This window comes from Oryctolagus cuniculus, chromosome 6, assembly GCF_051225735.1.
Source record: "Oryctolagus cuniculus isolate XC-2025 breed Fujian yellow rabbit chromosome 6, ASM5122573v1, whole genome shotgun sequence".
Taxonomy (NCBI): domain Eukaryota; kingdom Metazoa; phylum Chordata; class Mammalia; order Lagomorpha; family Leporidae; genus Oryctolagus; species Oryctolagus cuniculus.
The window spans coordinates 23,283,020-23,309,486 of NC_142872.1; the positions used below are offsets into that span (position 1 = coordinate 23,283,020).

The window sequence follows — 26,467 nt, forward strand, 5'->3', positions numbered from 1 at the left end:
GCGCCCCGCATCCGAGGGCCTGAGTCTGAGGCCCAGCTCTGCTCCTGACTCCAGCTTCCTGCTAACGCAGACACCAGGGCACCGTGGGATGGCTCAGGCTGCTGTCACCCACGCGGAAGCTCTGGATTGAGTTGCCAACTCCCGGCTTTGGCCCCCAGCCTGGGGCTGTTGCAGCATTTTGGGAATGATCCAGCAGGTGGGAGTTCTGTCTGTCTCTCACATGATTAAATCATGGGGACTGGCATGTGGTGTAAAGCTGCCACCTGGGATGCCAGCACCCCATGAGGGTTCATACGCCTGTCTGGCCTGGTTGCTCCACTTTCCTATCCAGCTCCCTGCTAATGGCCTAAGAAAGCAGTGGAAGATGGCCCAAGTGCTTGGGCCCCTGAATCCACTTGGGAGATCTCCAAGAAGAAGCTCCTGGTTCCTGGCTTCAGCCTGGCCCATCCCTGGCCAATGTAGCCATCTGGGAAATGAACCAGTGGATGGAGATCGATCCCTCTCTCTCTCACTTTCAGATAAATAAATCTTTTTATTTTAGAAAAGTAAATTATTTAATTTTCAAAAACAGCATAGGGGCCAGCATTGTGTCCTAAGAGGTTCAGCTGCCACTCGCAGCCCTGGCATCCCACGTATCAGTGCCAGCTGGAGTCCTGGCTACTCTGCCTTTGATCCAGCCCCTTGCTAATGTGCCTGGGAAGACAGCAAGAGATGGCACAAGTGCCTGGGCCCCTACCACCCACGTGGGAGACCTGGATGGAGCTCCAGGCTCTGGCTTCAGCTTGGCCCAGCCCCAGCCATGTGGCCATGTGGGGAGCAAACCAGCAGCGGATGGAAGAAGGATTGCTCTCTGTCTGTCTTTCTCCCCTCTGCCTCCCTCCATCACTCTTCCAAATATTTTTCAAGAACAGAATGGAAATTTTTATGAAAGAAAAAAATTAAGTATCACCAGGATGAACCCAATGACAGCATCCCGGCTGGCTCCCATGACGGCATCAATCTTACCAGGTCTGCAAGGGGGACTGTGAACAAGGCCCTTGGAGCTTCCAGGAGGTCTATCAGCAGCTGCAGCCCCCTGCAGCCGTGAGGGACCACCAGACACAGTCTCTCCATCTGTGAAAGGGGCAGAGCAGGGGCCCAGGGATGAATGAGGAGGTGTCTCGGCAGCAGGAGACCCACAGACACTGCTCGCAGATGGGAGCAAGGGTGACCAGGGAATGGGGAGTCTGATATCCACGGTGACAACCAGACACAGAAGAACACACAGAGTCAGTCACCAGGCCTTCTGAAATTAGGATGATTCGGCTGTTAATGATCTCATATTTTTAAAGTCACCACTATCAGGGCTGAGTGACTGTAAAGGTGAGCTGTCCTTTAAAACCTAATGCTGGCCAGCACCACGGCTCACTAGGCTAATCCTCTGCCTGCGGCGCCGGCACACTGGGTTCTAGTCCCGGTTGGGGCGCTGGATTCTGTCCCAGTTACTCCTCTTCCAGTCCAGCTCTCTGCTGTGGCCCGGGAAGGCAGTGGAGGATGGCCCAAGTGCTTGGGTCCTGTACCCGCATGGGAGACCAGAGGAAGCACCTGGCTCCTGGCTTCGGATTGGCGTGGTGTGCTGGCCGCAGCACGCTGGCCTTAGCGGCCATTTGGGGGGTGAACCAATGGAAGGAAGACTTTACTCTCTGTCTAAGTCTGCCTGTCAAAAAAAAAAAAAAAAAAACCTCATGCTAAGGTGATCCATGTGCTCTTAGTTTAAGGACGCCTTCCGCAGCCACAAGGGAATGCCAAGTCCCTGGGGGAAGAAGAAAGTCGGTTCCTGATTGGTCACTACTCCACCTGGCTGCAGATGAGCTCCGCCCACAGGCAGAGCAAGGGAGCCACAGGGAGAGCGGGCACCTGAAGGCTGTGTCCCTCTGACCACCTAACAAATGAAGAGCTAACGAGCTTTCTGATTTGGAAAAAAACAAAAAAACAAAACACCACTTCTCTCCTTGAGAACCACAACCCTTCCTGACCGGGGGTGGCACAGGGCTCTAACTGGGTGCCCCCCGGAACTCACTCCTCCAGGATGGGGCATAGCTATGGCACCACACAAAGCCGCGGTAACCGCCTTCGCCCTGTCCCCGAGCGCAGGGCCTGCCATGTCACTCACTGATGCTTGTTGCGACTCAGGGTCCCATGCTAAGGATACAGAGGCCAGCTAGGTGGACCACAGGATCCACCTCTGCATCCCGTGTTGCTAAGTTTCTGCAGAAATGTGGGGACACCAGGCAGGGTGCGCCTCGCTCTGAGGGGCTGCATGCTCACCAGCTGTCCTGCCGATTAAGCCTCGGCCTGCCCGGCTCGGGGCCAGGCCAGGTGCGGAGTGTGCTGGGGAGGAGAGCGCCGAGCAAGGACTGCTGGCCCCAGAGACAAGGGGCAGGAGTTTATGCTTTAATTATTCATCACTGCCTCTGGATGCAGCCCACAGACAAGTAGCAAGCAGCAGCCTAAGACACGCCATCGCAGCCCGCCTCTTTCATCCTTTCACTGCTGCCGGCGAGAGATGAGGCCTGGGCTAACCTTCGCCAGAAAACTCAAAGACAGAGAAGGGAGAGAGGTTCCCAGCAACACCGACCTCACGCCTGAGTCCATTTTCCACTCATGGCCTGGAGGGGGCAGGTTTCACAGACAGGATCTGATGCAAAGACGCAAAATGCCCGAGTCCTGGTGAAGCCGGGGTGGGGAGACCTGGCCAAAGCCTGTGAGCCGGTGAACGAGCAAGCAGAGGCTGCGGCAGGCCAGGGCTGGCCGGGAACGGCGTCTCGGGGGAACGCCGAGAACCCTGCAGGGTCTGACGTCTAAGCACAGGCACACGCTCTTCCCCAGAGGACGCATGGAGACCCCGTAGCCCAAGCACGCCACCAGAAACTGCCGTCTCGCTCAGAAACAGGTCTCCAGTCCTCCTGCCCATCCAGCGTCCCCTCTGCCACTCGCTCCATCATCATCACAGCATCCATGGAACCAGCATGGTGGGGACCTTCCCACCCCGCCCCACCCTCTAATTCCTACTGGTTCGCTCACCCCAGACTCTCAGCAGAGTTCCCCAAGGGTCTGCTGAGCCGTTCGCCCACTCAGCCAATCACTATCTCTGTCCTGGGGACAGAGCAGAGCCCACATAGCCATAGCTCCAGTCGCCACGAGGCCCACAGCTGAACATGCCGAGACAGGATGGGGGCAGGAGATGGAAGCTCACAGAACGCCCAGGGGCAGGGCCAGTGTATGGCACCAAGTACCGTGGGGCAGGGGCTGGGGGAGACCGCCGTCTTAGGTAAGGAGCTCAGGGAGGACTGTCGGGGGCTGGCACGGAGGCAGAGACCCAGGCCCTAGGAGCAGCATGCTCATCTGCCCCTGGCTAAGACCCTTTTTCTCCATGGTTGGCCGTGGCTCTGTAGGGGCCTGAGAGAGGGCAGTGAGCATCAACCCCCCAGCTCCTGTTTGCTGAGCCCTCCCCACGCCCACCCCCTTCCACGTACACAGCTCGGGGAGCCGCCACCCCACGAGCCTTACGCTTGGGCCTTGGTGACGTTTGATTGTTGTCTGGACAAGCCATGGGTGTGGGCTCCCGTGGGGACCCGTGTGTGCACAGGGAGATGAACCCACACACTCACTTTGATTAGAAAAGCACTTTCACTGTGCCCCCTGTAACACTCATATTAAAAACGGAGTTCACAGTCGTTCAGATTAAATGAGTTATATTTAATTAAAAAGCCTGGAAGGCGCAATAAGGCTCTTTTCAGTTTTCTTCTACAACAGGAAGAGAGCACCAGTGGCCAGTGTGGCTGGGTTGATGCCAGCTCAGTACCCGGCCCACACCCACCCGCTGAGTAGGTGGGAAGCCCTGGGGGCTCCAGGTTCACGAGTGCGGATATGGGAGTCAAGGCACTGGCCACACCCCAAGTTTGGTAGCAGAACGGGGGCTTGTGCGAGAGCCCTGGACGGCACTCCTCGTGGAGTGGATGGACGCCTACCCCGTGTGCTGGTTCAGGAGCCAGGCCCACCTGGGTCACCCCCACTTCCCGGAGGGGTGTGGGTTGTGAGCACAGGCAAGCTCTGTCCCCACCAGTCTGAGCTGGCTCTGCCCTGAAGAGCAGGGGCAGACAAGGGTGAGAGAAGGCGGTGTTTTGCCTGTGCTTCTGCCACAGCTAACCCAGTGGTTCCCAAACAGGGACCTCTGCCATGTCTCAGAGTCCAGGCCACACCCCAGGCTGGTTAAACCACCCTCTCAGGGGGCAGCACCCAGGGATCCGCATTTTGGGGCTCACCAAGTGGCTAACAAGCCCCCCAAGAATGAGACTCTCCCAGCAGCTCCGAGAAGCCCTGAGGCCACAGCAGGAGCCAGCAGGGCTCCACCCGCCCTCCACGGCTGGGGCAGGAGCTGGGCTTCCCTGGCACCTGGTTTCTCCTCCCCAGCACGACCGGGTGGAGTGCAAAGGTGGACTAGCAAAGGCCTGTGCTCCCTTCCCATGGGGAGGGCCGCTCTCTCAGCAAATGGGATGCTTGGGGGGGAGGGGGGTGCAGGGGGAAGGGCAGGTTCAAGCAGCCGCAGGTGAGCGGCCTCCCAGTGACCACCCAAGGCCCTTGGCACACGGGGTCATCACCAACCCGGTGTCAGCTGCCCGGGCTTCAGTTACCTCACCTATGATACGAGATTCAGGGTGGTACCTCTGAGTGAACCGAGAGCCCAGAGACACCGCGGGCAGAGGCACTCGGTGCTGGGTGGCTGCTGGGAGCCAGCCTGGTGCCACTCTGAGACAGCGCCCTGGAGAAGCTGGGCATCACCAAGCCCCAGCACCTGGCAGAGCCCCCAGCCCACCACAGGTGCCTGCTGTGCTTCAGGGCCTCTAGATGGGGGGCAGGGCACCAGTGGGCCTTGCTGTGGCAGTGGGCAGTGGACAGTGGGCCATGGGCAGTGGGCCGTGGGCAGCAGACAGTGGGTTGTGGGCCGTGGGCCGTGGGCAGTGGACAGTGGGTCGTGGGCCATGGGCAGTGGGCCGTGGGCAGTGGGCCGTGGGCAGTAGACAGTGGGCCATGGGCCATGGGCAGTGGGCAGTGGGCTGTGGGCCGTGGGCCGTGGGCAGTAGACAGTGGGCCATGGGCCGTGGGCAGTGGGCAGTGGGCCGTGGGCAGTAGACAGTGGGCCATGGGCAGTGGACAGTGGGCAGTTGGCCGTGGGCAGTAGACAGTAGGCCATGGGCCGTGGGCAGTGGGCCGTGGGCAGTAGACAGTGGGCAGTAGACAGTGGGCTGTGGGCAGTGGGCCGTGGGCAATAGGCTGTGGGCAGTAGGCCGTGGGCAGTGGGCCGTGGGCAGTAGACAGTGGGCCGTGGGCCGTGGGCCATGGGCCGTGGGCAGTAGACAGTGGGCCATGGGCCATGGGCAGTGGGCCGTGGGCAGTGGGCCGTGGGCAGTAGACAGTGGGCCATGGGCCGTGGGCAGTGGGCAGTGGGCCGTGGGCCGTGGGCCGTGGCTGTTCCTGCACACCTCTTCTCGCCCCAGCCCAGAATGCCATCGTGACCCCCACCCCGTGGGGCTGCCCACTGGCTCCAATGCCCATCAACTCTGGGAGTTCCTCCCCTGTCTGCTGGGCATGAGCACCCAGGCATGAGGCAGAGAAAGCCCATGTCACAGCCCGGTGCTCCTGAGAAGACAGCAGGGTGTGTAACGGCCCCCGGGAGAGTGTGGGGCCGGCCGAGGGAAACGTCGGGGGTGTATTTTAGACCCATTCCAATTCGAGCATCCACGGGGCCTCGGCCAGCCGACAGCTCCCACTGTTCCCACATGAACGTGCCTGGAACGGAGGCTCCAGCTCCAACAAGCAAGGCAGCCAAGGTCCTTCCTGGAGAAGAGACTTTTCAAGTACGTTTTAAACGCCAGGCTAGAAAGACAAACACACGGGAGGCTCTCTGTGCAAGGTGTGTGCAGTAACAGCTCCCGAGGCCTTTCATCCAGTAGTCCCACGGCCGGCATCAAGGACAGCCACCAGGAACCTTGCACGTTCTAACGCCATTACTGAGCAGTCTGTGCCGCCACACGCACCCTGCCTGCCCACGTGGACAGAACCGGCAGCCACCCTTGGGAGCCAGGGGTGGCTTCTGCTGACCCCAGCACCTCATGCTGTGTTTGCTGGACTTTGCATTTCACTCTCTAGGTCAAAGGCCTGGAGCTTCTCCCACACAGCAGCTGCCACACCACCTTCCCCGGGGTCAGCCGCCCAGAGCCCAGGGCCGCCCTGTCCTACCACCTCCATTTCTGGAATCGGTACCGTCCATCTCCCAGGGGACCGACCACGAAACAAGCCCGGGAGCCCCACGGCAGGGGCCATGGCAGTGGAGACAGGACGGCGGCTCCGGCTTGGCAGGATGGAAAACAGGAATGCTCCCCCAGGGCCTGTTCGAGTCGGCCTGACACCAGCGTGACATTCACTTCTCCCTCCCTCAGTGGGAAGCAAGAGCGACAGCCCCCAAGTCATGGAGGGTAAATCGACCAGGTGACTGGGGCTTGGCACATCTGATGCTGCCAGCTCCCGAAAACGTGGCAATCAGAGCCCCATTCACAACGATGTCCCGGTCACACCAGGGCGGGAAGGTTCCGGGAGCCACAGAGGCATAAATAAAACAGTGAGCTGAGTAAATGCTAAATTAAGGGGAAGAAAAATAATGGTTTCTGCGAACTCATAAACGCTCATTTTCCTGGGTCACAGACCTTGGCAGGGCCAATTAATTCTGTCAACTATGATTTGAAAATACTAAAAAGCACACAGCGTGCTAACCCATCTAGACTGGGAGGGCTTGCTGGGAGCAGAGAGGGAGGAGAAACACCGGCACGCACACCGAACAGAGACGGGGACAGCCCCTGGCCAAGGACAACGACAAACCTAGATCCCCAAAAGAGAGCGCCGACCCAGCAGCCGCAGTGCCCACACAGCCTGGCTGGGCCCTAGGGACACGGACAGGGCGAGACACCAGCCTGGGAGCCGAGTTCTTCACCTGGCCACGAGAGTGCGGGTGTGGCCAACCCTCAGCAAGCAGAATGACCAACAGACAGGCCAGCAGGCAGCTAAAGCCTCCTCAACTCTAAGCAGTGTCTCAGGCTGACAAGTGCATGGGTGTGGTGGGAGGATCGGTGGTCTCTCAGCCACTGGCGCTTCCTCCACTCAGCCCCAGTGTGCTGGCTCCTGCTACTGTTCCATAGCAGAGACCACAGTGGGAGGGACAGAGGCCCAACAGCTCTGCCTGGTGCAAGGTGACCTGTCTACCTGCTTGAGGAAAAGGACTCTAGAGCCCAGGCGCCTAAATCCATCTTCCCACCACCTACCTGTCCCGTGGGCCAGTCTTGTCAAGCCATTCCCAGCACAACTGCGGCCTGCCCACGGCTCTCCTATTCCTCACTGCGGCCGGCATCATTAACAGCTTGAAAAGGCCAGGGAGCATGCAACTGGGGCCTCCTGATGGCATTCACACCGGGACGGGGGAGAGGGATGCTCCTCCATGGGGAGTCTCGGCATGACCTGCAGCTCGTGGGAACTGCACAACCTCAGGACCCTCTCCCAGCCCCCCGAGCAAGAATCCCAGTCGTGGGCAGGCTCGGCCACTCCCCACGGGTACCAGAGCAGGGCACTGACCTCAGCACTCTGCAAGAGAAAATTCCTGGGGGACCTGCTGCCCTCTTGCCTGGGAATTCACCGACACCCTGTGCACCTGCTAGCAGGAGGCTGGGCCTTCCTGTCACTTCCAGAGCAATGAAAATGCACATCCCTGGACACAGAACACTCTGCAGACAGCCATGGCTGAGTGCTGGGGATGCTGGGAGGGGAACCCCTGCCCCAGCAGTGGCACCCCATCCTCTGCAGAGTCCTGGACCCCTGAGAAAAGGGGCGTTCCCTAACCCCAGGGCTGTCCTGCCTCCTGCTGAGAGGGCTTAGCCAGAGCCCCAGCTGTGAAAGCGACAGCAGGTGCTCAGGACGGGTGACAGCACAGGAATGCATAGGCTGACCAGGAAGGCCTGGGCTCACGTCTGCTCACATGGAGCACAGGGTCTCTGCTCTCCAGGCCCACCAGTGTGGTGAGGGGCGAGGCAGAGTCGAGACACCGGCGGGCAGACGTCAAATCCCACAGCGGACCAGCTGCCCTAGGCCAGGAACCCATCAAAACAGACAATCGGGAGCACGGTGTGGGGCGTGCACTTCAGTAGGGAGGGCAGCAGGGACATCGTGGTAAGCCCATTGACGTGGGCAAAGGCACCGAGATCTAAGGCCACTGACAGAGGGAAGGGCACGGGGATGTCTGTGAAAGCATTAATGTGGTCTCAGCAGCCCCAGAACTGCCGAGCACCCGAGCCAGGCGGAGGGAAGCCTTGCGGTGAGAGGCACAGAACGGCCGCCTGCAGGCAGCCAGGGCAGGACCAGGGCCGGCTGGGGCTGAGCCTGGCATCGGGGAGGAGGCGGTCCTGCGTGTCCCCTCCCCCACTCCGACTCTCACAGGTGTCTGACATCGGAGCCTGAGCCTGCTCTTTGAGGACAGGGGCCTGGGAGGGGAAGAACCTCTTAGCGCACAACCGGACACGGCAGTGAAGGGTCAGCTGTCAAACGCACAGAGGATGCACCAGACTGCGTGGTAGCCACCATTCCATCCCCAAGCCCAGGGAGTGGGTGGGACGCGGTGCAGGGACACAGCCCTGGGGGGCCGAGAGCTGGGGTGGAGGCCTCCGCCAATGCCCACCTCTCCGGAGCAGACACACTCATGGGGGCTGCCACACACCACCGCTCCCGCTTTCCTGGCTGCCTCGTCCTCCAGGGCAGGAAATCCTACCAACAGTGAGCTGACGTCTGCATTTGTCTGGGCCACACTGTAGGGGGAAGGGGGAAAACCCAACAGTATTTCCCAATTTCCACACACTGTATCTGTCAGAATTGTTCGCTGGGAATTCAGAATGGCTTTAGCACTCTACCCCGCGACAGCTCTCTTCATCTGCGTCTGTAAGATGGCAAACTCCTTGAAGGGATTTCAGCAACAGTCTCGGTGCATAAAACAATAATTTAACAAAATTCACACTTGCTTAAAAAAAGCTTTAAAAATGTGCGAACACATCCACATCGGTCATTAACTCCTTATTGAACTTGAGGACTCGCGAGTAATTGCTGTAATAACTTTAAAGACAAGTCCAATCTTATTAACGCATTCCAAAGTCTTTACAAGTCTAAAGTATGGGGCCAGCACTGTGGCGCAGCAGGTAAAGCCACAGCCTGCAGTGCCAGCATCCCATATGGGCGCCGGTTCAAGTCCTGGCTGCTCCACTTCCGATCCAGCTCTCTGCTTTGGCCTGGGAAAGCAGAGGAAGATGGCCCCAGTGCTTGGGCCTCTGTACAAGCACGGGAGACCTGGAGGAAGCTCCTGGCTTCAGATTGGTGCAACTCCAGCCACTGCGGCCACTTGGAGAATGAACCATCAAGAGCAAGACCTCTGTTTCTACCTTTCTATAACTCTGCCTTTCAAATACGTGAATAAATCCCATGGCCCATTTGTGAAGTACTGGTCTCAGGAAGAAAACACACACAGAAATACCTTACCATGTGGATCTGCAGACATTTTTTACTTCGTCAGGTTTAGAAGACGCTTTTTGGGTTTTTCCCAGGAACTAAAGCCAAGCACACTTCTCAAGGAGTTTACTACGGTATGGCCCGTGAGCTATGGCTGTATCCACAGCTATAATGCAAAGAGGAAACCACATAGAAACTACTAGATGCAAAGACGACTCGGGATATTGGTCAGACACAAGCCTGCCTCAACCACAGCTGCTCACAGATTGGCTGGCGAGACCGCTCATGCTCCCACAAGAAATGAACCTGCTCCCTCGGCAGGTACACCATGCACTGAAATATACCTCAGTGTCATCTGAATTTCACAGTACCAGAGTGACATCATGACCAGCACTGATGTTGCCTACACAACAACTGGCTTTAAAACAGAGTGCAGCTCTACCTGATCATGCAATTAGCAGACACTGTCAAGAAGAGAGCGATAAATAAGACTGGCTTCAGGGGCCTGTGTTTAGGAGCAACAGGTTAAGCCACTGCTTGCGACACCAGACTCCCATATAACTGTGCTGGCTTGAGTAGTGGCTGTTCCTCTTCAAATCCAGCTTCCTGCTAACGCACTTGGGGACACAGCGGATGACGGCCCCAGTGCCTAAGCCCCTGGCTGTGGCCTGGCCCAGCCTTGGCTGTGGTGGCCATCCGGAGAGTGAAGATTCTCCCTCTCCCTCTCCCTTTCTCTGTAACTTTGCCTTTCAAATAAGTAAATAAATGAATCTTGAGAGAGAAAGAGAAAGAGAAAGAGAAAGAGAAAGAGAAAGAGAGAGAGAGAGAGAGAGAGAGAGAGAGAGACTGGCTTCATCCATATGTGAAAACAGAAGTGTAAGAGTAAGGAGAAAAACAAAGGAACTCTGAGTTCAGAAAGCCACACCAAATGTTACCAACAGTGGCCAAAAGAAGATTCTAGGGGAAAGGAAAGAACCAGAGCTCCTTGGAGGAGGGAAGACTCAGACATGGGGAGAGAAGGCACGGGGACCCTGGTGAGTAAGGGCACCTGCCTGGGGGGACGTGCATGCGCTGTCATCAGGTCAGCAAACAAATGGATTAAAACAAACATTCTGCTCCGGAGCTAAGCTTTCACTGGGCGCGTTGTGCACACGATTGCCACCTCCCTGGACCACCGATGCATGCAGACTCCCCGAGTAGAAGTTAAAACGCTGCAAAAGCCAAAGCCGTGGCCGAAAACTACAATCGATGGGGCGGTTGTGCGTGCGTCCGAGCTTCTGCAGAGTCATCGCTCCCCTCTCCAGAAGCAGCAGCACGGGTGGTGGGGGAGGGGGAGCAGTACAGCGGCCCCAGACCCAGACGCCCCAGAATGAGCTTTCTGCTTGGTGGGCAGCCTATGAGGGCGTTAACCGCTAAGATAAAAGGCCCCGGGTTAATATTAATTTACCTTCAGTTTACCTCCAGCCAAATCTCACCTTAATTGGCTTGCCATTTTTAATTGGAATGAGACATTGGGTTGATGTTGATGAGCCCCAATAGGAAGGAGAGTGATCCTGTCTGCCTGGGTGCTTTGCTGGTAAATATTTACCAAGGCATTTGCAGGATGTAAGTGATCCCTGTGCTTGGTGTGCAGACGTGAGCACACGACGCAGTCGCTCCCACGTGGGACACTCCGCTCTCCCAGCGGCTCGGCTGCCAGACTCTGTCGAGCCAGCATTAAGTTGTGTCCTTCATGGATTTAGATGGGAGAGACGGTGCTTCTGTGCAATCATCCGCTCACCACAAAGGCCAGCCACACCAACAGCAGCAGCACAAGTGTGCCTGAAATTACTTCTGGAGCTCCCCGAAGACTGAGGAGGGCAGGTCTGGGCCTGCATACCAATTAAGCAATAACGGAAGGAGACGGTGTCTTCTGATCAAACAGTGCATTAATCGTCCCGACACCCAGCAGATCCTCACTCACTGTCTGCTACTGGTGACTTTTTGAGGTATTTTCTATTTCTCAATGCACAGGACGGACGGGAGTGCAGAGAACAGACGAGGGGCTGCTTCAAGGAAGCCAGGAGAATAAAAATACCCTGGGGAGGTCCCTGGCAAGAATTCACATTCATCACTGCAGAGACAAAATCCCGGGGGTTGCTAATGACAGGGTGGGGGGAGGTCTCCGTTTCTTAAGGCTGAGCAAGCACAAAGCCTCTGGTGCAGGGAGCCCATGTTCCCACGAACCCCCAGTTCGCGGCCCACCGCCTAGCCCTGGGCCAGGGCGAAGATGACGAAGGCTCTTTAGGATGCAAGACCGGGGTTCACGAGGCAATTAGCAGTAGATCCACAGCCTCCAGGGAGGTGTCGGAACCAGTTTTCCGAGTTCTGCTGGAGCGTTTACATACACCTAGCACGCCATTCATCATTCTTATCTGTTCATTAAAGCAGGGTCCCACAGGACCACTCTCTGCCAGTCCCCGCTCTGCCTTCCTTTTATCTGCATACCTGAAAAGTCATCCACTCCGTTCAAACATCTTATAATTAAAATACTTCATTAATTCACACGGGTGTGCTCCACCAATTAGTCTGCCTTCTCGGCGTTTTATTAAATACACAGGGAGGCCACTCTCTAGAGGGTCTTTGTGGAAGGCTAACCACGTGGCCAGCACTTGGTTTTAGAACACACGGTCAGCATCTGAGAGATTCTGGAGCCGTGGCTTACGGCGTAACAGATACCTCCCGTCCACACCAACTCAGGTTCCTTCCTTCTGGCCCCCAACAAAAGGGGATCACAATTTCAATTCCCACTGCGCTCTGACTGACCTAAACTGAAGGTGGAGGGGGAGAGACTAACACTGACATCGGACCAGTTTGCAATGTTGCATCAGCTGTTACGTGACTGTACCTCCGCCCGGGTCTCCTCCACGCCCACGTTCAGGCCTCCGTGGGCTGCTGGATCCAGACGTCCCAGCACGGCCATGAGGGAGGTCCCGAGCAGTGCAAGACGCAGCCGAAAGCTTCCCAGTTCCATTTTGCTGTGTCTGTTGAGACAATGACAAACAGTCAGAGCAAAGCATTGTCAAATGGACAGCGAGCCAGGGCGAGTCGGGACATGCGCCCGGCACCAGGCAGGCCTGAATTTAAATTGTGGCACCAGCCCATCCACCCTACTCTGCAGAAGAAACATCACCTCCCAGCCTTGCTTTACTCATCTCTAAAATGGGGCCAATCACTCACACCTCACAGCGCGGGACTGAAGGAGCCAGCACCAGACAGGAAGAACACTCCAGAACGCCACCTGCCATGAAGAAACCCCCTTGACACGCCGCCCACCACAACATCCACAAGAACAAACCAGGGCGAGACAGCCGGGTCACTGCTGTGTGGTACTGCACGCGCCTGCCTCAGTTTCCTGAGAAAGCATCGAGGGCCCGGCACACAGCCAGGGCTCATGAAACGCTGATGAGGAATCCCGACTGGTCTCGGTTTGCCAGGGACAGAGCTTCACCACGGCATGGTCAGCTCCAGGATTTCAGTTTCAGAACCGATCATCTTTACAGCAGGACCCGAGCATCTAACCGCAGTGCGATTTCCACAGCCTGGAGGGGGACGGCTAAGGTCGTGGCCTGCTGTCCTGGAAAACAAGCAGCGGGGATTCAAGGCAGCCCAGGGAAGATGAGGATGAGGACATCACAGGGCAGCTGCACCACCACCTCGCTCCCACCGTGGGCTCCGCACGGTGCCAAAGGAAGGATCACTCAGATCAGCCCACTGGTCCAATTAGCTGCACTTAAAAAAAAATGCCTCCATTGTGAACACACTGGCTGTAATTTCAGCATTTCTGACTGCAAAACACAGCCAGACGGAACCCCTCACGCAGCGCCACGACTGTCACTCGACAAAACGTTAGGGCGCCAGGATTTGTGCACGCACCATGCGATCTACTGCTTCACTCCACGTGGGACACACTTCACCCTGAGTCATGGCTGCTGAAATGAGAACTTGGGCTCCTTAGAGGGCAGCACCCCGCGGGACCCTGCCCAGAGCAGGGCTGCAGCAGGTGTCCAAGTAAGAGATGTCCGGGTGCTTGAGGGACTCCCAGTCTAAGCACTGCACCCCTGGCACTCCGCCAGCCACCAGCCTGGAGGAGCCCTACCCTAATCAAAGGGGTGGAGGCCATCATCCAATCCCCAGGGTGGAGCCAGGGCTGCCCAACACACTCCTGCTGCACGCCAGGCTCGCTCTAGCTGCCGTCCACACCCCAGCGAGATGCCTTTCTGCCTTCGCTCTCCATTTCTGGCTGGAGACAGAACTGTCCACAGGGAGGAGAAGTCAGACTAGAAATTACGGGCATATAACACCGGCCGATGAAAAGGCAAGGTTACAAGGGGTGACCGTGTTTTAAGAGAAGGTGTCTCCTTATTTTAAAAAGAGTCCAGAGGCTCCTGCTCCGACATTTGTTTCTTCAATGGATCATCTTTGACACCTGTTAGTGGAAGCTGAGCTGCTGGGCAGAGGCCAGTGGCCAGTGAATAGGACGTGAAGACCGCAGCCTCGCCCCCAGTAGCACCTGCTGCGCCCTAGGGGGAAGGGCAAGTGGGGCCCAGGAGTGCAGCTTCAGCTACTGCCACCCAAGAGGCCGGCAGTGCTCACAGCTGCCACCCAGCACCACTCTCCTACTCCAGCCCTGTAGCTGGGGGTGTGTGAATTCTTACAGGGATGAGGAGGAGGAAGGGGAAAAAAAATCAAGCAGAGTATCAAAACGTCTCTCCCATATTGCAACTGGTTTTCTAAAAATAAATAGGTGACACCCTACTCTCCATAAATTATCTTTTTCTGAAGACAAAGCCACATTCCAGAGCCCACAGAAGGCAGCTACTAGGTTTTAGCAGTTTTTAAAAAAGATTTATTTGAAAGGCAGAGTTACAGAGAAAGAGGGAGAAACAGAAAGATCTTCCACCTGCTGGTTCACTCCCCATCTAGCCACAACGGCTAGGGCTGCACGAGGTCAAAGCCAGGAGCCTCTTCTGTGTCTCCAATGCTTTCGCAGGTGCATCAGCAGGGAGCTGGACTGGAAGTGGAGCAGCCAAGACATGAACTGGCATCCACATGGGACGCCAGCACTGCAGGTGGCCACTGGACCTGCTGCACCACAACACCAGCCCAGGTTTTCACAGTCAGAGGAGCTAGAGGTGGGGAGGAGGTAGCCAGCCTAGCGGTTTAGATGCCCATCAGGACTCCTGCATCCCCTGTCAGGGCCGGGGTTTGACTCCCGGCTCCAGCTCCTGCTAATACAGAGCCTGGCAGGCAGTATGGTGCACCAGGAACTGAGCTCCTATCACCCACGTGGGAGACCTGGATTGAGTTCCTGGCTCCCACCTTCAGCAGGTGAATTAGCTCACTGGGGAGTGAACCAATGGGTAGAAGCACTCTCCGCCTCTCTCCCTCTCTGTCCCTCTGCCTCTCAAATTAGAAACAAAACAGCCATGGCCATTGAAGCTAGAGCCAGAAAGATACTGCTTCCTACCCCTTTTCATTTTTCCTGCGTATCCAGTACCAAACATTGCTCAAGGCAAAAACACTAACAGTGAAGTCTGTTCCTCTCGTTTTTCAAGCCTCCTCACCCAAATAAACTAAAAACAGCCAGACAACCAAAATCCATTCCAAGCAACGTACAGATGCCAACTCCTGGAGTTAGGAAATAGACAAGATACAAAACTGTGCATTCCATTTTCAATCTGCCTACTAATGGAAGACCAGTTACATATGGTGTTCTGTTATTAACGGCAAAACACCCAAATAAAATCCATTCTTTATGTCCTTCTACTGTTAGAGTGATTGACAACTCTTGACATCTCTAGCAGTATCCTAAAAATTGACATCTCAAGTTTTATGACAGCATGGTTCATAATAAAAGAATTAATACTGGGTGTAAATCAATTTTGATGATCTGTCTAATAACCAAGTAGAGACTAGCGGGTTCACACTTCCACAGTGATTGCTAGGTGTCAAGCTACTATTCTAAATGCTTTACAGGCATTATCTCCTAATCCTCGTGCTTCTACTCCTTGCAGAGGGCAATGACTACTCCTAGTCAGATGGCAGAGGCAACAGAGTCATAGAGAGGTTAAGCACCTGTCAAAGGCACGTGGCAAATGAATGGCAGAGCTGCGATTCCCAGCGAGGCAGGAGACCCCCGGGTCTACACACTTAATCCGCATCTTGCATTTCTTCTCAACACTTAGCAGTGTTTCATTTTGCTAAACAGTGATTTGTCATAGAATGGGGGGGCCCCTGGGGACCAGAGTCTCTCCTTTTCTCTGAAAACCTCCAGGACCTGCCCTCCTTCACTCGTGACCCCAACCATCCAAGGCCAAGACACAGAGCAGGGGGTACGAGTCGAGCTGCTCATGCTCTGAAACGGCAGCCCAGGATGGGGCCCAGGCAACTGTGCAGCAACAGACACCTGGGGGAGCGAGTCCATTAACACACCCAGACGTCTCAAGTTCAAATTGCTTTTGGATGGAGGGGAGGAGAGGGCTCTTCCATCACCAAGCTGGGGAGAGGGGCTGCCGTCAGGGAAAGCGCAAACCGTTTCCACCCTAGAGCTCCCTTTGAGATCAGTTTAGGTTTAGAAGCATCATACAACTCTCACTAAATCCTAAGCCGTCACAGATCCACCCAGGACCACCTTTTCCTCCCAAAGACTCCAGCTGCAACCTTTGATGTTCACAACCGATCATCTTAAAGAGTGGGGGCTTTGCCTGCTGCCTCTGTGGTTCCCACCTGAGTCAGCAGGATCAGGTGCAGCTCAGGTGCAGAAATTCATTTACGGTTTGAGGCCACGGCAACAGCCAGACCCGGACTAAAATCCTAGCCTCCTGCCGTAGGCAAGGTTTGGTTTCTTACATGGCTGCGAACGTGCACACACCGTGTCAGTCGACATTGTCTGTCGAGCACTATGGCTTTTGTCAGCGCTGGTGGAGCCCCCAGCAGATTGCCCACCCTCTTCATGAAACCCACAAGATTTTCGGGTGTTACAAAATCAGCTGACATCTGTACTTTTTATTTATACTTAAAATCATAGACTACAAATTAGTGTGATGTAGCATTCTTCACACGGCCTTGTTTTTCAAAGAAAGTTGGAAATGTGTGATGTAGGAATGCAAATTGCTCAGGAGCTAAAGGTGTTAATATTCCAAAATCTGCACCACGCAGAGCACGCACACCAGCTTGCCTACCGAGCACGGTAAGAGGCAAGGAGTTTAACACAAACCTCTGTTTGTTGTTCCAGGCCTGTGGGCAGGAGTAGAAATTCTAGCCTGGAGAGCTTTGGGGACAGTGTTGCCCCTGTTTTCTCTCTGGGTCTCTCGGAGAGCACAGCAACTTCGCCACAACAGCTAGTAAACCACATGGAGATGGCTCCTCTTACGGAGAACAGGACCAGAAGTTCAAAGACTCTTTGGAAGAACTGAGCAAACCAGGAGCCTCGAAGGGGACAGCAGTAAGATGAGCAACCCTGAGGCGGCTGCATTTCCACCCTTCTTTTCAAGAAAAGTCTCAGCCCTAGTGGATTGTTGCAGGTGTGCTGCCCTGTGCACGGCAGGCCCTGCACAGAGCCCTCCTCCACGTGGCTGCCCAAGGTTAAGAGGGAAGCAGCCAATCAGCCCCAACCTGGACCCTGAGGCTGTCAGCCAGGTAACTCCTTCACAAAGCCTCAGACCCTGCTCTTGATTTGGGAATGCTCTAGGAACAAAGAAAAGGGTTCAAATTTCCCAAGCCAGTTCCAAAAACACAAACCCAGGGAAGTTAAGCGTGGAAGCATTTCAGTCTAATCTTGGGAGAAACCGCAAGGAAGTTCGATGTCAATTTCTATTAGTGATCTACTCTGTATTTCTGTTTAATAAGTGAGAGTTATTCTAGTGCCATGTTCACACGCCCACGTGTGACTTCCCTAACCCTTGCCGTGCCACCTTGAGGTTATAGCTCTTAAGCACCGGGTTCTGTGTCAGCAGGCATCTCCTGCCTTGTGCCACGCGTGAAGGAACACAATGAAACAAGTGCTCTTGAAACAAGATGCCATTTCATCAAAGCAGGAACATCCGCCCACCCGCACACAAGCAAGACAAGAAGGCGGGTTTTGCTAGAATACCCAAAAACACAAGTTAGGAATTAAGGGAGTTTTTTTTTTTTTTTATCTTGACTGTTCAACGAGTTGTTTTTTTTTTTTTTTTATCTTGACTGTTCAACGCCAGTCTCTGAAATTGTGTTAAATCAAACAAAAAATCACATGAGGTCCCTTAAAAAAAATCAGAACTCCTGCAGCTCTCAGTGGAATCCTGAACGGATGGAAGGTGGGCAGGAGGCAGGAGATCCGACCCCCCCCCCCCACTGGCTCCAGTTCTCCCTGCAGCCCTACGGAAGATAAGAGAAAGAGCCTTTCAAGAACCCACAAACTGAAGGGGGACCACAGAATTCTAAAAGGAAAGGCGCTGGGGTAGCTTCCACCTTAATACAGACACCCAAGCAGTCTGGTTTCTTCCGTGACCTGCAGCCCAGTCCCAAGGCTTGGGAGACAGTGAGGTCTTTATTCCCAGGTGGGAGAAAGAAAGCCCACCTGCCCCCAGCTGTGGCGGGAGTGGTCAGGGACAAGCGAACACAACACTTGCAGGCAAACAGGAAGCAGACCCGGCCTGCCGGCCATCACCCCCGGCGTGGGGCCCTGGGGCCGGTGTCACGGAAACCACACTGCCACTCCCCTGACCAGGGCTTCCCCGGGAACCCCTCCTCACCCCCAGCCCCACCAGGCCCTGGGCTTGCCCTGGGGAAACTGGTCCACCGCGGGACGGAGAAGATGCCATCAAAGACCACCTCTTACTTCCTCTAAACCAGCCTTAAACAGCTCGGAACCTTGGAGCCAAGTCGCGCCCGCCACCTCACCCCCGCACCCCGCACCGATCGTGCCGTGGGCCGTGACCTCGCCACTTCCCGCTAAAATCCTGGCCCGCAGACCGCCAGCGGACGCGTGCACGCCGGGCCCTGGGGCGCTCTGGCCAGCAGCCGGCAGGCGCGGGCGCTGTTCTCCCGCCGCGAGAAAGCTCGGCGGAAGCGACACCTAGAGGGGAGCGCGGGGCCCGCAGCACGGGGCTGGCGCCGGGAGCGAAGTGGGCTGCACAGCGCCCGGGACCTCTCAGCGCCGCGGCTGGGCTCCGGGAACGTGCGGGAGGCGACGCGCTGCGCGGGACGCTCGCCCGGACTAGCACCTGCCAGCCACCGTCCGCTTCCTGCGGGCCTCGGTTCCCTCGACACTGGGAGCTCCGAAGTCCTCAGGTGGCAGAGCCCGGGGAACCTGCGAGGGGCACTGTCGCGTCAGCGGGTCAGCTTGTCCCTAAACTGCAGGCGACACGCGCCCGCGGCGGAGTGCCCTGCCCGCGATGTCCGGGTACCCCCAAAACTTGGAACGGCTATCTTCCTTCTGCGGGCGCACAGCGGGGCGGAGACCACCCACAGCCCAAGCTCTCTTTGGACCGAGCCTCAGCCCGACCGTCCCCGGAGCACAGAGCTCAGCCGAGACTCCCCGGGGGGTGACCCTGGCCAGCAGAAAGAGGGCCGCGGGCTGCCTGGGTCCGCCTTGCGCCCGGATTCTCTCCCCTCCAGCCTCCTCCGCGGCCAGCCTCCCTAGCCAGGGCCCGGCGAGGCGCAGCGCGCCCTTCGGGCTGCAGCAAGGAGACGCAAGTTTCCCCGCAAAGCCGGGGACAGCAGGTGCCCAGGACGCCCGCCTCGCGCCCCAACCCGCAGCCAAGGGCATGGGTCCGAGCCCGGGTGCCTTCGCTCCCCTGGCTCCGCTGACGCCGCTAGGGATAAGGAGCCCAAGAGAGGAGCCTGTGGGGTCTCCGAGGCGGGCACGAGCCGCGGGCTCGGCCCGAGCGGTTCTGCGTGGCACCCCGCGCGCCTGCGGGATCACTCCGGTCCCCGCCGCAGACCTCAGCCACGAACCACGGCGCCTCAGCCTCTACCTCGAGTCCGAGCCCCGGCCGGGGGAGTCGTGCCGAGCCCCGGCCCTGTGGTCCCGCGCCTGGCAAACTTGGCACTCCCGCCACGGGTAGTGAGGGCGGGCGGGCGAGCGAGCGCCCGCGCCGGGCCCTGCAGCGAGACGCGGAGCTGCGGGCAGCGGGACCCCGGCGGAGCGCCGCGGGACGCGCTGGCGGCGGCGGCGGCGGCGGCGGCGGCGGCGGCTCGGCTCCCTCCCCGCGCCCGCTCCCGAGCTGCGCCCGCTCACCTGAGGCGGCCCGGGCCGCTGAGAAGACCAGGTGGCCGGACTCAAGCGTGCGGGAGGAAGCGCCCCGCGGAGACGGCGGCAACCCGGCCCCGCGTCCTTCGGTCTGTCCGGCGGGCTGTCGGCGTGTCCCAGGCGCGCGGGAAGCTGCCGAGGCTCCGGCTGCCTGCGCCGCCGCTGCCCGCTGCTGTGCCACCGCCGCCGCCGCTGCCCTATTTCAGCCGCCGGGACCGGAGCCCGTGACGTCACCCTCCCGGCCCCGCCTGCCCAATCGCCGCCACCTGTGCGCGCCGCCCGCCCGCCTGCGGGTCAGATCCGCGCGGCGCCCGCGGCAGGTACGCGGAGCGGCCGGGCGCGCACGCTGGGCTCCAGGACTCTGGGCGCGCTGGGGCCACCTCCGGCCGGCCTCGGGGAAAGGATCAGGGCCGTTTTCGACCCTGGACTCGCGTGAGCTCCGCTGCAGCACCCGCGTCTCCCCTCCCGCGACCCCACCCCCACCCCTTCCTCTCTGCTTCCCCCTCTAGGCTCCTTCCCAGGCCGGCCCCCAAGGCTGTGCTCTCCAGGTGCGCAATTCCTCTCAATCGGGGGCCAGGGCCCAGGCTATGGCCTGAGCTATCTCCGGAGGCACTGGGGCACAGTTCCCTCAGTAGAGAGCCAACAGCCTGAGAAAGAGCAAAGTTTTAGTTCTCAATCAGCGCTCCCCTAGCCACAGAATCTGAGCAGATCCTGCGATAGAGGACAGCTGCCAGGCGGCATTTGCCTGGCCTGACAGAGCTGGGGCCAAGGTCCCCTCTGTTCGGTAACATAGGACATGCCTGCGCTGGCTGCCGCCCACAATCTCATCCCCGGACTGAGTGCTGGAAACACCTCCAGGACAGCTCTGGCTCTCTGGGTGCTGGTGCTGCAGCCTTGGCGTGGCCTCACACCCAGAAGGCAGGCCCTGGCCAGGCCAGCGGGCAGGAACTGACGGCCCGCCTGCTGCTCTGTGGGTCCCAGGTGACCTCCCTGCTGCGGGGGGCCACTCCAGACCTTTGTGAGCTCCCCTGGCCTGGAGGAGGCGACAGCAGAGATTTCTGAGGATGAGATTAGGAAAACAGCAGGAAGACAACGCAGACAGGCACGGAGGGTCAGCAGGTCTCCTTCGGCTCGGCTGCTTGCCGGGATCCGGCTGTGCATCCCTCAGAGCTCTGCCACATGCGCCAGTTTCCCTGTCTGTCCACGAGGGCTGACGTCCCAAGTGCAAACCACGACTTGTGCTCGGAAGGGCAGAGGCCAGCCCATCCTCAGAGTGCCTGCCCCGTGCTCTCCCAGATGTGGCCGCCCAGGACTGCGCCTCGCAGGCTGCAGCAGGCCGGATCCTCTGCAGCTGCGCTGGGGAAGCAGGCGCTTTCCCTCCCAGGAAACAGAGAAGAGAGGCTGGGCAGGGAAGTTGGGGGTGTGCTGGGCCTCCCCCTGGAATGTCACTGCATGCCTGTAGTCAAGTGGAGCCCCCTACCCACCGCTGGGGGCTGGGTTCAGCTCTGCTCCCAGAGGCATTTGGAACAGCAGATCTCTGTTCTCAGCTCAGCACAAAGTCCCTGAGTCAACCTACTGGCCTTATTGCATGGCAAAAGCAAGGCTCTGGTGTGTGGGCTTAATTGGGTTTTTTGATAACTCAAGGTCAAATGTAAGTCGGGGTCTGTGCGCTGACCAGGATCAGAAAGGGGTGTGTTTAAGGCAGAGAACAGGCACCAGACTTCGTCAAGCTTCCCAACGAGGGCGAATGTGATTGCTGCTAACCAGATGCATGGAGCACCCCTTAGAGATGAGGCTGACATCTGGAGTGAGCTATGAATTAAAAGTCACGTTGGAATAAAAAGGTGACGCGTGAATGACGAAGTGAAACAAGCCTCCAGGACATGGCATCAGGAGACCGTGACACCTGCTGGAGCCGCTCAGCCCCATTGCCTTCCCAGGCAGCTGTTGGCTTCATAGTGCAGCCCCGCTGAAGAGCAGGCTGGGTTTCACAGGGGGAATTTCAGAATCTTCCTGAAACTTGTTTCAGGACTTGCCAGCATGCTGGTTCTTAGGATTCTTAGAAAAAAAATTTCAAATTTCACACAATGCAGTGCATTTGGAATGAGGGTGCTGAAAGGGATGCTAGGTTCAGATCGCTGCCCCCAGCCTCACTCTAAATTGTTGGTGCCTGGATCAGCCAGACAGACTCAGAGAAACACACAACAGGAGCTTGTGAACATACTTTTACAAGATGAGCAAGTCTCAACTTCCCACTTTTCCAGATTTAAACCTCTCTTTCTATTTCTATTCATCAAAAACACAACCATGTGATGAAAAATGTCATTTCTGATTGTAGTTGCACACATCCGGGTACCAGAAATAGCCCAGGGCCACAGGGCCAGAAGCCAACCAGGCACATCCTCCAGATTCTACCCACAGTGTCCCCATCACTGGTTGGGGCTCAGGTTTTTCCAGGGAGACCCTCACTGGCCTCGTCAGACCGTGCCCAGGAATACAAAGACTCTTCAAAAGATCACAGAAAAAGCAAACAACTCGCATGGACCTGAATTTTTTGCACCCAAATAATCAACTGTTATTTCCATTTTTCAACGAATTTTTGAATTCCCTTCATATCAGACGAGAAAGTCATGCGGGAAGACAAGAAAAGGCAGGAAAAGCTTCCTTGGCGGATATAACCTAACATTGTGCTCTCTGTCCCCAGAATGTCTGTGTAGGTCTTCAAAGAAAACCGTGCAGTGCACCGAAGATGCTGCCTTGGCTTAGGGGAGTCCTGGCTGGACAGCGTAAGGGCTGGACCCATCGCTGGTCTCTGCACCCGGTGAGCCCAGTGAGCTGGAATCAGTCCCGTCCTTCTGGCTCTTGTTTCTGCCTCTCAGGTGTGCCCCTCGGTCTAATACTAATGCCAACTTTTTCAGTGATTACTGAGGGACCCAAGACGTTAAGGGAATCCTAGAATGACTGTACATATGGTTTACAGAAAACATTAGATCGTGAATCTCATAAGCGAAGCTTAACACTATAAAACCACACTCAGAAATAATTGTTTTCCACTTGGATTTATGGAGAAAAGCAGTGAGCCTGCAGGTAAGTAAGGTATTCATTCAAGAGGTAAGTATGAGTGCGGAGCATTTTCAAGGTAGTGAGAAAGAGGTTTGGAGCAGGAATTGGAATGCGGAAGTCAGGACAAACGAGCAGATCCAGGGATGGATCCAGTCGTGGATGGTGGCAGGGAGGGAGATGAACATACACCCTCACCTTGGCATTGTCCCGGAGACCACAGTCCCAGCAGCCTCCCAGGGGCTACCTCCATAGCAGGCAGAAAGAAAGCCCAGCTGAGCCAAGATTTCCACACCCACAGTGCAGCATTTGGGGATGCTAAGGATCTGCTTCCAGGTCACAGAGAATCACATATTCTTGAGCAGAAAGGACAGGAGCCCACAGTAGGGCAGCCAAAGGAGGGCTGCCTCCTCGGTACACAGACTGTCATGACAAAGCGCTCCGTGTCATGTACGTAGCATGGCGATCTTGAAGAGGGATCACCCAGAGAGGTGAGCTCTTTGTGCAGGGAGCTTGCTTTCTTGGGAAAGGAGGGTACTTCAAAATGTGCATGGAGAAAAGGCATCCAGAGACAAGTCTATTCCGATGCAAAACCACTGTGAAATCCACCCATAGTTCCTTCAGAGCATGGATTTGCCACGCACTTTTCTGAAGACCCCTGGCCTGTGTTCCATTCACACGAATATATAAAATCATGGTGGACCTTCTTGAGTGCTACAAAGACGACAGCCATGCAAGACACGGACAAGCAGCCAGTACTAGACTCGGCTCACGGAACTCCCCAGGCCTGTGCCCCCACCCCTGCCTGAGGCCTTGACCACCTGCCCTGCTTCCTGGCCAGAGCAGCCCTATCAACTGTTCCAGGCTGTTGAGCAGTCTCAGAGCCAAGCCCCCTTGGATGCTGTTGCCACTAACAGAGACCAAGAAGGAATCCCCATGACACCAGCTGACACCTGTGTGCCCTGCCTCCTGGACATGTGTGGGGGAGTTCACAACCCAAGAGCCAGTGGGACTTGGGCCAGTGGGAGATGGGGTGCAGGAGGCTGCCAGCTGACCAAGTCCCCTTTCCTCCCTGGATGCTCTGACCTGGGGCGCAGTGCCCCTGCCCCCTGTCCTCTCTGCATCTCCTTGGAGACCCAACACGCAGCTATGCTTGCGACAGGACTGCAGCCTGCTCTGCCAGTGTGCTTGTCCCTCCCTGCCCCGGCTTCCCTGGCCTGCACTCCTGCTCCACAAAGTACAAGCCAGAACATGCGCGCTTTCCCCTGTCCTCTGTCTTCTAGAGAATCCAGGCTGCGAGACACCTGGAGATCAGAGGGGTGGCTGGTTTCAAGACAGCAGATGACAGAGGTCTCTCTGAGGCAGATGTAGTGGGAAGAGTGTTCGGGCACAAAGAACATGGTGGAGGAACTGGCTGGGTGTGAACCGGGCCAATGGGGCTACATGGAAGAGCAGGCAGATGGTTGCAGAAGGTAGAAGGGTGAGCAAGCCTCAGGTCCCGCTGGGCCCTGGAGGCTGCTCTAAGTGTGGACTTGAGATCTGATTTTACGTGTAACGGGAGCCCCCGGGGTCCAAACAGGAGAATAACATGATCTGCTGTATGTTTTCAACAGATCACTCTGGCTGCTTCGTGGAAATCAGGCCAAGTAGAAGGGAGAGGGCCCAGCGGCAAGAGTGAGAGCAGGCAGAGGGCGGGGAAGACCAGCCGTTCAGCTGTTCAGAGGCCCCAAGTCACGTCTGAGCGATTATCATCATCCCTGCCATCAAACCAGCGCCTGATGTGTGCTGATTGCCACCCACGTGTGGGGCACCAGTCCTAGCACTCGCTGGGTCCTGATTCATGCCGTCCTCACGGCTCTGTAAGATCCCATCTTATGAATTAAGCTGAAGAAGTTATATGGCTTATCTAAGGCAAATTGGCTGGCAAACGGCAAAGCTACGATTCCACTCAGCGCCCGACCTCGTAATCACCATGCGATTTGGTACCCGTTACCCAGGGTGCACGTGGGCCAGGCAGCCAGTGCCTACCTCTGCATGCATGTCCTGCAGACAGGTGCCTGGGGATCTGACATTCTGAACCTATCTGTGTGTTCACTTCATCGTCCTCACCGGAACTCCTGCCGTATCAGATCAAAACCACACGTGCAGTCCTGAAGACCACGCAGACAGATCGCCCTCCTCTTCTCTGCCTACCGAATGTCAATTCCTTTCAGGCGTCTAAGCTCCAAAATGGACTCAGCCATCATGGAGCCCCAAGCCAAGAAGTGAGCAGGAGAGCCAGTTCTGGCCAAGGAGAGAGGAGAGGCCAGCAGAGGAGATGAAGAGAGGCTCAGGGAGAAGGGGAAGTCATCTCTGCCCTCTTGGTTCTGTCAGTAATCACAGGGAACCACGAGACCCACGGCCACCTACGTGTGGCCCTCAGAGCGGCCGAGCTGTTCCACAGGGGTAGGACGGACAGGCAAGGGGAAGAACCAGGCCCTGAGGAGCTGCCGAAATGACCAACTCAGCAGCTCCTGTAGCTGGAGATCTCAATTTCCCTTCCTACATAAGTCAGCTGCCTTAGGGCTTTCCTTTACTGAAAGTGGAAAACACACCCAACAAGCAAGAAGCCAACATGTCAATAAAAGCCTGCCGCATTGTTAAGACTGGCTGCAGACAGAGCACGGGAGGCGGGCACGAGGAACACTGACATCATCTCGGCTTCTTCTGCCAAGATCTCCACGCTAGTCCAAGAGTAAGGTCTCCACTGCCACAGGCGCTCAGACGGACGGCAGTCTCCCGTGAGGGAGCACAGGCAGTCCACAGCCACTCCGCCCCGGACGCGCCCCATCTCGCTGGTCTCGGGAGCTGTGCAGGGTCGGGCCTGGTCGCTCCTTAGATGGCAGCCTGTGAAGTTAGCCAGCACCCTCTATTCCTCACTGCTCTGGAGACAAAAGACCGCGGAACATCGCAAGTGACAAGAACAGGACGCTTTGAGGCTGACAGATGCGTGCACACACGTCCACATTGCCAGCCATATGTGACTTGCAAATGCCTTTCACTACAACCCTCCTCAAAACAGTTTAAAATAGTTTTGCCATTTTGGTGTAGCGTGTGATGAGGAGTGATTTGCAATTTTAAGCAAATTATTTCAGAGAACCATGTTAAATATTGTCTTTCTAAAGTTTGCTTTGATGCCATCATTAACAATATTTCTAATATACAGCCGATACTGACAAGCTTCATTTTGAGTCCTTTGACAACACATACATAATAGTTAATTTTTATTGTGTCATATGAAAGCAAGCCTAATTTCCTGAAAGACATACTAAAAATGATAAGTGATATCTAGTTTGGGAACTGAATATATACTAAAAAGTATCTGAACGTTAACTCCTTGAGACAGGATCAAGTATGGCAAAACTGTCTCCCAGGAAATGATGTGTGGAATTCTGGAATTTTATGCTTAAAAACACTGCTGTTTCATTTTTACATATCAATGTTTTCCTTAAACATTACAGGACGGAGATTTCAGGCCACTATTGGCAAGGCCTCTGCAAATAACAGAGGTGTGGCTGG

The 26,467-nt window shown here is 56.5% G+C and overlaps 1 protein-coding gene across 5 annotated transcripts in view; it reads right to left on the reverse strand.

Annotated features, from left to right (window-relative positions):
• Positions 1-20,062, reverse strand: part of FSTL4 (follistatin like 4) — a 360,281-nt gene extending 340,219 nt beyond the window's left edge. For 4 of the 5 annotated variants that reach the window (XR_016236093.1, XR_016236092.1, XM_051844203.3 and 1 more), the window contains exons 1-2: positions 19,838-19,976; positions 12,464-12,599 (exon numbers count right to left, since the gene is read on the reverse strand). Coding sequence is in view for 2 of the 5 variants with exons in the window: in XM_051844203.3 (XP_051700163.3) it covers positions 12,464-12,589 (126 nt within the window). In the remaining 3 variants the exon portion in view is untranslated. Of the gene's footprint in view, positions 1-12,463; positions 12,600-19,837 lie in introns of all 5 variants that reach the window. The other variant, XR_016236091.1, reaches the window with a different exon arrangement.
• Between the last annotated feature and the right edge of the window lie 6,405 nt (positions 20,063-26,467).